Source organism: Anopheles stephensi, chromosome X (assembly GCF_013141755.1).
Source record: "Anopheles stephensi strain Indian chromosome X, UCI_ANSTEP_V1.0, whole genome shotgun sequence".
In the NCBI taxonomy this organism is placed as follows: Eukaryota; Metazoa; Arthropoda; class Insecta; order Diptera; family Culicidae; genus Anopheles; species Anopheles stephensi.
This window is the reverse complement of record NC_050201.1, coordinates 19,716,438-19,728,599: the sequence shown is the minus strand read 5'-3', so window position 1 is coordinate 19,728,599 and position 12,162 is coordinate 19,716,438. Positions and strand designations below refer to the sequence as shown.

The following is a 12,162-nucleotide window of genomic DNA, read 5'->3' as shown; positions in this document are numbered from 1 at the left end:
TCAAGTAAACGTCAATTTTTTTTTTCAAAATGTCCGACCGAGAAATCGCTATTCCGACACCTCTTCTCAACTCACTTTGGTCTCGACCCACCAAAAAATTGAAAAGAGTATTCTCTTTCTCTTTCTACATGGGGGCTCGTCCGGGAAGAGGCAGTGAACGATAACGAAGAAAACTATGACGACGCGAGTGTTTACGACGATGTGAACGTTAAAGAAGAAGACGCAAGTGTATACGACAGTGTGTGGACGTTAAAGAAGACGACGAAAACGACGAAGTGTGTGCACCGAACGAAGACGACGAAGTATGTGCACTTAAAGAAGACGACGAAGACGACGAAGTGTGTGCATCTAAAGAAGACGACGAAGGCGACGAAGTGTGTGCATCTAAAGAAGACGACGAAGTGTGTGCGCTCTTAAAGAAGATTAAAGCGACGTGCAGAACATCCCTAGTAGCAAAAATGAGTGACTTTTGTATTACTATCTCGCTCCTACTCACGGCAAAGCCTATAGCGCTACCCACCGCCATTACCGCGACTCGTCTCCGTCGTCCATCAATTAACCCGAAGTACGAATTGTTCTTGCCCCTCTACGTTTCCTCCATTGCCCGCGCCTATCGATACGTTCGGCGACGGCTGTTCGTCGTCGTTTCCCCTTCGTCCCTTGATCCCCACTTCCTACCCCGCCCAAGAATGAATCGTTATTCGTTCTTGCACCTCTACGTTTACCCCCTTTCCGCGCTTATTGGTATCGGTGATCAGCTGTCCGGCGTCAGCTGTAGAACGCGCCAAATCGAAAATCTGCTCGCAGTAGCAAGACGGTCGTGAAAGCGCTTAGCTGATTTTAAATACCCTGTGAAACGTGAAAAAGTTTAGTTTGGCAAAATGTCTCACACTGTGAAAGAGTTGAAAGCAAGTGGAAAGTTTGCAAAACTAAGTGCGGCTAAAAAGCGTATGCTGGAGGAAGATTGGCAGCGCGAACATCAAGCAGGAACGAGTAGCGCAGATTTGTTGGTGAATGGTATGTATATATAGTTAAATACTGGTGCAGTTGGTGATATACGTTAAATAATGTATTGTTTAGCCGTCCCTCCGTCTGCTGAGGTTGCGGTGGTTGACAACGCGCCAGTACTTGAAGTATCCGAGGAAACGGAAGAGACTTCGTACATCCTTGAAGACGATGACGACATTCCCGAGGACCATAATACTTTTGATGGTAATGTAGCGACTGATGAACGTAAAAAAATGACGTTCCCAGAAGGTCTACGCCGTTGGGCCCTTGCGTCAAAAATTTCACTGGCGCATGTGAATGATCTGTTGTTGCTAGTTCGCGACACAACCGATTATTATGTGCCCAAAGATGCCAGGACATTTTTAAATACGCCAACACGTGTTGGAAGCCAGATAGCGACTGTGGCAGGCGGTCAGCTTTGGTATCAGGGGATTGAAACCGCCCTGCAAAACTATTTTAGGTAAGTGTAAATTTTTTGTTCATTCGCTTCCTCAATCAGGTAATATTAATTTATTTTTATGCTATTTATTTTAGTAACACAAAGCCCACCATCGATCGTTTGGAAATCAATCTCTCGATGGATGGAATTCCTGTATACAATAACGGTCCAACCCAGCTTTGGCCCATTTTGATGCAATTACACAACATCTCTGGGACACCTGTTCTGGTGATAGGTGTTTTTTGTGGATCCAGTAAGCCGAATAACTGTGAAGATTATTTACGACCGTTGGTGACCGAATTGAACCAACTTTTGGAGTCTGGTTTCAAAATAGGAGGAAAGCAATACCATGTAAACTTGCGTCTAATTGTAGCAGACTCACCAGCAAGAGCCTTCATAAAAGGTATGACACAAAATATTTACCATTACTGAAGATTTTTTAAAACAAATATATATTTATATTTTCAGGTGCAGCCTACTTCAACGCAATTCACGGTTGCATGAAATGCAAGTGTGTAGGAGTGCACGTGAAAGATGCTCGGAAGGTTATTTTCGAGAATTCCGAAGCAGAAAAACGCACCGATGCAGAGTTCAGGAGCGGGTTGTATGCTGCGCATTATAAGCGACCATCCCCGCTTATTGAGATTAAGAATTTCAACATAGTTGAAAACGTTATAGTTGGAGATAGGCTGCATTTAATAGATCTTGGAGTGACGAAGAAACTATTGAAAGGCTGGTCGCATGGTGGGTTGGAACCATTTACTAAGTGGTCGTCTAAAGAATGTGATAGGATTAACAAACTATTTAAGTTAATTGAATTTCCCTCGGAAATAACTGATCGTACTCTACGTCCTTTACATTACCTGCATTATTGGAAAGGTACTGAATATCGTACCTTCCTCCATTATGCAAGCCTGGCCATACTGTCGGACTTTTTAAATGAAGGTGCGTTCCATCATTTCAAACTTTATTTTTGTGCTGTTACATTTTTGTCATCGAACTATTATAGCCAATATTGGGAATACGCAGGCTCTTTACTAAAGACATTCGTCAATCAGTTCGGTACAATTTATAGCCGAAATCACTTGACCAGCAACATTCACAATTTAATACACGTAAGTGAAGAGGTAGATAGGTTTGGTCCACTCCACACGTTTTCAACCTATCCATTTGAAAACCATTTACAAATCATAAAAGGCTTGATAAGAAGTGGTTCCAAAACACTGCAACAAGTAATTTGCAGATTAGGAGAGCGCAAAGAGTGCAATGTTGCGGCCGAGGAAACCTTAGAATCGTATCCAAAATTAAAAATAAAAAACAGTGAGGTAATTTGCTATGTTAGGAATGGATTTGTACTGAAAACAGGAAACAAAGACAGCTGGTTTCTTACAAAAAGTAATCATATTATGCAATACAGCTCTGCTACTACAGAGGCGAGTAATATTATTAAAATTGAGGGCCATGTTTTGCCAAACCATATCCCGGCATTTAGCTATCCTTGCTGTGCAAATTTAATAAACACATTCAGAGCAACGATGGACAACCTTGTAGCATCCACCGTAACCATTAATTTAACTGAAATTAAATGTAAGCTAGTAGCAGCAAGGACAAGCAAACAAACTGAATTCATATTTACGCCACTACTACATACTTTGGGATGGGAGGAGTTATGATAGGATAGGATATTATAGGATAGTATTGGATAGAATAGGATAGGATAGGACAAGATAGGATACGATAGGATAAGATATGATAGGATACGATAAGATAGGATAAGATATGATAGGATACGATAAGATAGGATAAGATATGATAGGATACGATAAGATAGGATAAGATATGATAGGGTACGATAAGATAGGATAAGATAGAATAGGATAGGATAAGATTGGATTCGAACGATGCGACAGGATTAACAAGAAATAAATATTCACAATGAAATTTTGTTGGATAAATTATAACCATTTGCATCTTTCGATTTTTTTATTCACACTTTTTTACGTTTATGGCATGTAGTTTCTATTTGCCCCAGCAAATTTAATCTATCCGTTGCGTGGTATAATTTTTTTTTGAAAAACATTTCCACCATTTCAGAACTTGGGGTTTCTCTACCTGACGTACCAATTAATTGAAATAAATTTAAAATATTCGTAAACGGTGCGAGGGGAATTTTTGGTGGCATTCCCCCACGTTTCCAGGTACACTCGGCGAAAAATTGTCTATCAAAAATTATATCAAGTGCCGAGTGCATTCTATTTTCGACATTATTTATGCCTGCTATAATTAAGCCTATTGAATTCATAACATCCAATTGATATTCCGGCTGTTCTAATTTTACATTGAATTCAATTATTTCCTGCTCACTTCTTATTTTTTCAAAAACAATTCGTTGTTTACAAAACATCTTGCATAGAAGATCAATTTTTACGTCCATTTCTATAATTATTTTGAACATTTGATCAATTTTTTTTAAATTTTCGTCGTCTATTTTACGCGATGGAGAAGCTTCTTGCCGTGGGGATGGGCTAATCGCCAGAGAAGGTCGAGGAAGGGGCGGAGGGGACAAGCGGGTCGGCGGGGTAACTAGCGGCAGTGGCACTGGAGAAACCCTGGTCTGCCGTGGTACCGTCGTAGGCGACACGCTTGTTCGCCGTGGTATCAACGACGGAGGATACTCGGTGGTCCGCAGTGCGACCAACGGCGGAGGGGACAAGCGGGTCGGCGGGGTAACTAGCGGTAGTGGCACTGGCGAAACCCTGGTCTGCCGTGGTACCGTCGTAGGCGACACGCTTGTTCGCCGTGGTATCAACGACGGAGGAGACTCGCTGGTCCGCAGTGCGACCAACGGCGGAGGGGACAAGCGGGTCGGCGGGGTAACTAGCGGTAGTGGCACTGGCGAAACCCTGGTCTGCCGTGGTACCGTCGTAGGCGACACGCTTGTTCGCCGTGGTATCAACGACGGAGGAGACTCGCTGGTCCGCAGTGCGACCAACGGCGGAGGGGACAGGCGGGTCTGCCCCGGAAACACCATGGTCTGCTGTAGTACCGTATTGAACGACGCCCCGATCCGACGTGGTATCAACGACGGAGGGGACACGCCGGTAGTTAGCGGTATCGCCGCTGAGGACACCATTGTCAGCCGTGACCCCATCTTTGGCGGAGACTTGGTGGTTCGCAGTGCAGCCAATGGCGGAGGGGACAACTGGGTCTGCGAGGTGGTCCCAAAACCAACACAAGTCCGGGAAACAACGGGCTTCAAAATTTTGTCGGCCTCCATGATGCCTGTATTTATGAAATACTCATGATAAATATATATGATATCATGATAAATATAATACGTCAACTTCAATAAATGAAGTTTTAAAACACACCTCTGAAAAATCGATCGTTTAGAATCCTTAAAGGGAACACCAGAGCAAACAAAACTAGGAACCAAAAATTTAATACAAGTATTCACACGGTTAAACACGTCTGACCAAAATGCCAACTGCAAACTGTGTGGCTGATTTTCCGTTAGATTCCAAACCACCTCCAGCCGAAACAATTAAAATTTTTTCTTCGCACATACCAAAAGCATGCAAAGCGTGCAACCGAAAATTCGGTAAGCAAAAAAAAAACAAGAAAGCACACACGCGTACACTTCGTTGCTCCAATTCTGTTTGTCACCGACCAATACTGCACACCTTGTAGACGGTAGTTTTTTCAACACCGCGATGGCCTCATGGTAGTGTCAAGAAGCTCCAACACACAGACACCAGATCGAGACTACTTTGGGTAAGTATGAAAAAAATACTAATTTCTCTTTCATTTGCAGCACACACGGTAAAATGCCTCACCGTCTGGCTTGTGAACGCAGCAGCTTCGGATAGAGAACGCCACAGACGGAACGACGATACGGGGGGGGGCGAGAGCGAGCAAACACCACAACCACCACAATTCTTCAGAGGCAACACCACCGCCGCCTCTCCATAGAATAAATAAAAAAGCCAGCGAAGTAGCTGGGCACGGGGCAGAGCAGAACAGAAATACCCTGCAAAAGTAAAACTGCCCGGTCTCGAGCCGTTTTTTTGTTTCCTTTTTCATTCTTTTTTTTATTCATTTGTGTGCAAGCAGTCGGTCGCCGATGACCGAGCGATTGGCGGCGACGGCCGCACGATCGGCGCCGATGATGCGTTCGGTTATCATTCGGGGATAAATCTTCGAACGGTCTGCCGCGTTCGAAGATTCGCTCCTTTCTTATTGGAGGGAGCGAGAATCCAATAGGAAAGTCACTCATTTTTGCTACTAGGGATATCACTGTAGTGTACCAGATCGAAAAGAAGTGACAACGTGTGTGTGTGTGTGACCTGTGAGGAAGCAAAGTGAAGTGTGCACGAGGACGTGAAGATGAGTAACGAAGAGTTGATCGCGACGCTGGTAGACGAGTGCACGCGTGTGGGGCTGACGAAGAAGTGTGAGACGCGAGGACTAGCGATGTCAGGAACCAAGGAGGAACTCGCAGCAAGGATCGTCGAGTACGATCGACAAAACCAAGCGGATGGCGTTTTGGAGGCATCCGTATTTGGCGATGTGGAACATTTTACGGACGCAATGCCAGCAACAGTGATCATCGGTTTCAACGACGTGAAGGATGCGCTAAACCCTTTTACGGGTAAAGGGGAGAGTGTTGTGGCGTGGATTTTGGACTTTGAAGACCAATGCAAGGTGTTTTACTGGTCGGAGCTGCATAAGTTTGTATATGCGAAACGTTTGCTGGAAGGCCCGGCAAAAGCCTTTGTGCGGAGCTTGCCAAATGTCGCGTCATGGAAGCAGCTAAAGTCAGTGCTCATCGAAGAGTTCGAAGAAACAACATCGAGTGCTTGTATCCACGAACTCTTAAGGCAAAGAAAGAAGAAGCACGACGAAAGTTTCCTGGAATATGTGTATGCGATGGTCGAAATCGGTAAGCGAGGAAAAGTAGATGAAGTGTCGCTGTGTGAGTATGTAGTTCGCGGAATAGAGGACGACCCACGAAATAAAGCTTGCCTTCTGCAGTGCAATTCTCTAAGAGAATTGAAAGTGCAACTCAAAGTGTACGAGAAGTTACGGCAGCAAATGAATCTTCATAAAATCAAGAACAATGGCCAGATTCCCCGAGTGCAGAAAGAAGGCAGTGCGGTCAGACGAGTTGCGGACAAACACGACGGTTGTTTTAATTGTGGTGACAAATTCCATCGATCACCAATGTGCCCAAATAAACCGAAAGGCACCAAATGTTTTCGGTGCAATAGTTTCGGGCACATCGCGAAACAGTGCACGAATGCCAGGAAGAACGAAGAACCAAGGAATGTTTGTGTAGTTACCACCGTGCCAAATGTTCCGGTTACTATCGGGTCAGTTGTTTAAAATGCGGCAGTGGATACGTGCAGCGAAGCAACACTACTAAGAGAAGACGAGCTCCGGTCAATTCCCCGAAAAGAACAGCAATTGAAGAAGTCATCGTTACGCCTCTACGGTCTCGGCGGCAATGGCATCACAGCATTGGGAGAGATGTGTTCCAGCGATCGTGGATGGTGAAACGTATAATATAAATTTTGCGATAGTTCCAGTATTCGTATTAAATACACCAATGCTGCTCGGGATAGATTTCTTGTATACGAAGAAATTCTCCATCACCAATGAAGGTGTTAAAATCAACAAGCTGGACACAAGGTACGAAGGCAACGAGGAAAGAGGTGACGATGAAAACGGAACGACGATGACATAGCCTGATTACGACGAATCAGCGAAGTGGATGTGTGAAATTCAGATAAAAACCAACGAGTTGGAAGTGCCCACAACGTACCGTGAGGAGGTGAGTGATATGATAGCTAACTACCACCCAATCAAGATCGCCACGGGAAATAATGAACTGATTATACGCGTGAGTGACGAAGAACCAGTGCGCGCGTGTCCGAGACGCTTAGCACCGATGGAACGGGAAATCGTTAAGAAGCAAATCGATGAGTGGTTACGCGACGGAATCATACGAGTGTCTAATAGCCCATACGCAAGTGCGGTAGTGGTTGTGCCGAAGAAGGATGGTACGCGAAAAGTTTGCGTCGACGAGTTTGCGTCCGGGAGATCTCAACAAGAAAATAGTGCGCGATTCGTACCCAATGCCTATAGTCGAAGATCAGATGGACAAGTTAGTTGATGCGCGGGTGTATTCTACGTTGGACCTCAAGAATTCGCGGAGAAAAGTCGGCATTTAACATCATTTGTGACTCAAGAAGGGCAATACGAATTTTGTCGTGCGCCATTCGGGCTGTGCATAAGTGGAAGTGCGTTGGGACGGTTCATCAATTGTATGTTACAAGTGTTGGTTAATGACGGTACAATATTAACATTCGTGGACGATATCATCATACCTTCGAAAGACGAAAAAGAAGGGATGAAATCCCTAAGGCGTTTATTAGACTTTGCAGAAAAGGTTGGACTTAAGTTCAATTGGAAAAAGTGTGCTTTTCTGCAAAGACGAGTGGAGTATCTGGGATACATCATATACGAAGGCAAGATCGAACCATCTGAGTGCAAAGTGGAAAAAGTGAAAGGCTTTCCAATGCCCAAAACATCAAAGCAGATGCAACGATTTTATGGACTGACCAGCTACTTCCGAAAATTCGTCCATCGATTTGCGGAAAGAGCACGTCCATTATCACAGTTGCTAAAGAAGGATGCAGTTTTTTATGCTAACGACGAAACACAACGCGCATTCGAAGATCTGAAGACGACCTTATGCGAACATCCGGTACTGCGTATCTTCAAACCAGGCCTGGAAACAGAAGTGCATACCGATGCTAGCAAGGAAGCTCTGGCTGGCATACTCATGCAACGCGCAGAAGACGACAACAAGTTTCATCCGACGTATTTCTTCAGCCGTCTGACCAACAACGCCGAGAAGAATTACCACTCGTTCGAGCTGGAGGCGCTTGCAGTTGTGGAGACCCTGAAAAAGTTCCGGTGTTACTTGCTGGTACAGCGATTCAAAATCATCACAGATTGCATCGCTTTTAAGCAATCGGTGGCGAAGAAGAATCCTGATGCGAGAACCAGTCGATGGATAGTGGCGTTAGCCGAGTTTGAGTACGAGATCGAGCATCGTGCAGCGGACAGAATGAAGCACGTGGATGCGTTGTCGCGCGTGAACGTGATGGCAATATCATCGATAATCAGCAAAAAGGTGGCAGCAGCACAACGCGAAGATGACGAGATACAGAAAATTTTGGAAAGAGCTGGACAAAATCGTAAGTTGGATGATTATTGTGTAAAAAACGGGATAGTATATAAAGGTGATGGGAATTTAAGGCGGTTACTCGTACCAGAAGTAATGCAGGTAGAGATAATTAAAGAAGCGCATGAGCAGGGACACTTCGGAGTCAAGAAGATGAAAGAAAGAATTGATGCTGAGTATTTTATACCTGGATTAGAAGCAAAGATCGAAAAGTGTATCGCCTCGTGCGTGAGGTGTATATTAGGAGAAAAGAAACGTGGAAAAAGAGAGGGTAGCTTGTATCCGATTCCGAAGCGGGATGTGCCCTTGGATACTTTTCACATTGACCATCTTGGCCCAATGCCGTCTACAAGAAAGTCTTATGATTACATATTTACAGTGGTAGACGCATTTTCGAAATTCTTGTGGCTGTTTCCAGTAAAATCTACTAACGCAGAAGAAGCAGTGAAAAAATTGAATGTCATAGCACAGACGTTTGGATATCCTAAGAGAATAATTAGTGATCAGGGAACTGCGTTCACCTCAAGCTTATTTGAACAATTTTGTAAGAATAATACGATTGAATTACATAGAATAGTGACGGGAGTTTCACGAGGAAACGGGCAGGTAGAAATCATGCATAAGACCATTATTCCCATGTTGACGAAACTATCATTAGACAAGCCTGACGAATGGTTTAAACACGTTGATAAAGTGCAAAAACTTATGAACAGTAGTTGGCATAGAGCTATACGGATGACACCATTTGAGGTACTTATAGGCGTAAGGATGAAAAAGAAGAATGAATTGGAATTAGTCAAGATGCTAGAAGAAGAGATGCAAGGTAATTTCATGGAAGAACGTGACGGTTTACGTAAAATTGCACGAGAAAATATTGCGAAGATACAAGAGCAGAATAGGAAGTATTATAATCTGCGTAGACGAGATGCGAAACGATACCAAGTAGGCGATTTTGTTGCATTGCCGGTGACACAATTTGTAGTAGGTCGAAAGGTCAAACCTAAATACTATGGCCCATATTAGGTGACAAAGATGATGCCTAATGATCGCTATGAGGTGCGTAAGGTAGATGCCGAGACAGAAGGCCCGCGGAATACGACAACTTCAGCAGATATGTTAAAGCCTTGGCCACAGTCGAGCCGTCTGTAGGGTCAGGAAAGGCCGTGTAGGATGAGTGTCACTAGAGTGACCCGAATACAAAAAAAAAGGAGAGCGATCGGTCACTCGGGAATGGGTGTCGTCACGCGGATATAAAAACGAGCGTCACAGCCTAATTAAAGAGTCTCCCGCTAATCGCCAACCAAAAAACTGTCTCGACCCACCAAAAAATTGAACAGAGTATTCTCTTTCTCTTTCTACACATATATATATATATATATATATATATATATATATATATATATATATATATATATATATATATATATATATATATATATATATATATATATATATATATATATATATATATATATATATATACATATATATGTAAAACGTAAAGAGGTACACTTCCAGGAATTCCAGGTGGCTGCAGTACATAACTGGATGCATCTTTCCTTCAAAACTTTGCAGCAACACCGCTCCAAACCCGTCCTTCGACGCGTCTGTATGAATCTCAGTTTCCGCTTCTCGATCGTAGATTCTTAATACCGGCTCCGTTATCAGCAGATTTTTGGGTATATATATATTTATATATATATATATATATATTTATATATATATATATATATATATATATATATATATATATATATATATATATATATATATATATATATATATATATATATATTGTTATAATTATGGTAACACTAGATTAAGATCTAGTGTTAAGCATTAAACTAGGAATAATAGACGCGCTGCTAGATGAGAGCTCACCTGCGTCTTCTAGTGATCAAATCGTAAAAGCTAGAACGATTTGTGGTACCGCCGTTCCTATCACCAGGCGTCAACGACCTCATTCACTTACACGATCCACGCAGTAAGTCAAGTTTTTTTCGTTTAAGCGTCTTGCACGTTGGCTACATTTGGCGTACGTTTAGTGAAGCGAGAGCCAAACAGTTTAACCGTTCGCTCCTAATGTGGAGAAATACCCAGTCAGAAGCGACTATTACAGGCAATTCTTCAGAAGAATCATCACTCAGGCCTTTGCCTTGCGACCGAAGCGTTTTCGATCTTCACACTGATAAGCTCACCGTAGATAGCACAATGGCAGAGGTTAAAGAACTTACGGAACAGATTAAAAGTCTAACTGGTGTGATTTGCCAGAGAAGTAAAGGCAACATTATCATTTAGGCCTGGGAGCATTTAAAATCAAAAACATCTCAGATAAACAACATGAATGGTATCCTAAGTGAACTGATAGGGAGAATTTGCTTCGTTTATTTAGACGATATAATTGTAAATGGAAAAGATTTGCAGTCTCACTTCAAAAATCTTTCAAACGTCTTAAACCGTCTGGCTAAGTTCAATTTAAAAATTCAAGTAGATAAGTGCGAATTTTTGGGCCGAGAGACAGAGTTTTTAGGGCACGTTATATCAAACGAAGGGATCAAACCGAACCCGGAAAAAATCAAAAGAATACTGGAATGGAAATTATCAAAAACTAAAAAGGAAATCAAACTGTTTCTTGGTCTTACGGGTTATTACCGAAGATTCATTAAGGATTATTCGAAAATTACCAAACTTCTACCAAAGTACTTAAAAAAAGACTCAATCGTAGATTTTGAAGATAAAGAATATAAAAAAAGTTTCGAGGAACTAAAATCCATTATTTCGTCGGATCAAGAATTGGCATATCCAGACTTTGAACAGGCATTTATTTTGACAACAGATACTAGTGAATACGCTCTTGGAGCAGTTTTCTCTCAAATACAAGAAGGAATCGAAAGGCCAATTGCATTCGGCAGTAGAACTTTGAACGAAACTGAATCGAAATATTCAACGACAGAAAAAGAAGCACTGGCAATTGTATGGGTCGTTGAAAAATATAAGCCATATCTGTACGGTAGAAGGTTTACACTTGTTATGGACCACAAACCACTGACGTTTATTAAATCCTCCTATAAGAACTCCAAAATTCTAAGCTGGCGATTGGAATTGGAAAATTATGAATACGATGTGAAATACAGAGAAGGAAAAACGAATGTTGTCGCTGATGTTCTTAGCAGGAAGGAAATCGAAAAACTGCAAATTAACGTGAATACAGAACAATCCATTCATCGCACAATACATTCCGCCAAAACATCGTCCGATTATTTCATTCACATAACGGAAAAACCAAGACCAAAATTAAATTAACCAAATATTAAACGTCACTTGGAAAATTTTCACAATGGCAGACAAACGGCAATCTTGGCACCAGAAAAGATCATTCAAATTGTTCAAAATGTATTCAAACATCACTTTTCGATAAAAGGACATTTTATTCTGACAATAACAGAAGTAGAAGACGTACCAG

General features: G+C 42.4%; 1 protein-coding gene across 1 annotated transcript; it reads left to right on the top strand.

The window, feature by feature from the left end:
* Window positions 1–229: 229 nt before the first annotated feature.
* Window positions 230–3,543, top strand: LOC118513460. The gene is made up of 4 exons (XM_036059234.1): window positions 230–1,017; window positions 1,081–1,468; window positions 1,543–1,850; window positions 1,916–3,543. The coding sequence occupies exons 1-4, from the start codon at window positions 882–884 to the stop codon at window positions 3,118–3,120; spliced, it is 2,037 nt and encodes a 678-aa protein (XP_035915127.1). The 5' UTR covers window positions 230–881; the 3' UTR covers window positions 3,121–3,543.
* The last annotated feature ends 8,619 nt before the right edge of the window (window positions 3,544–12,162 follow it).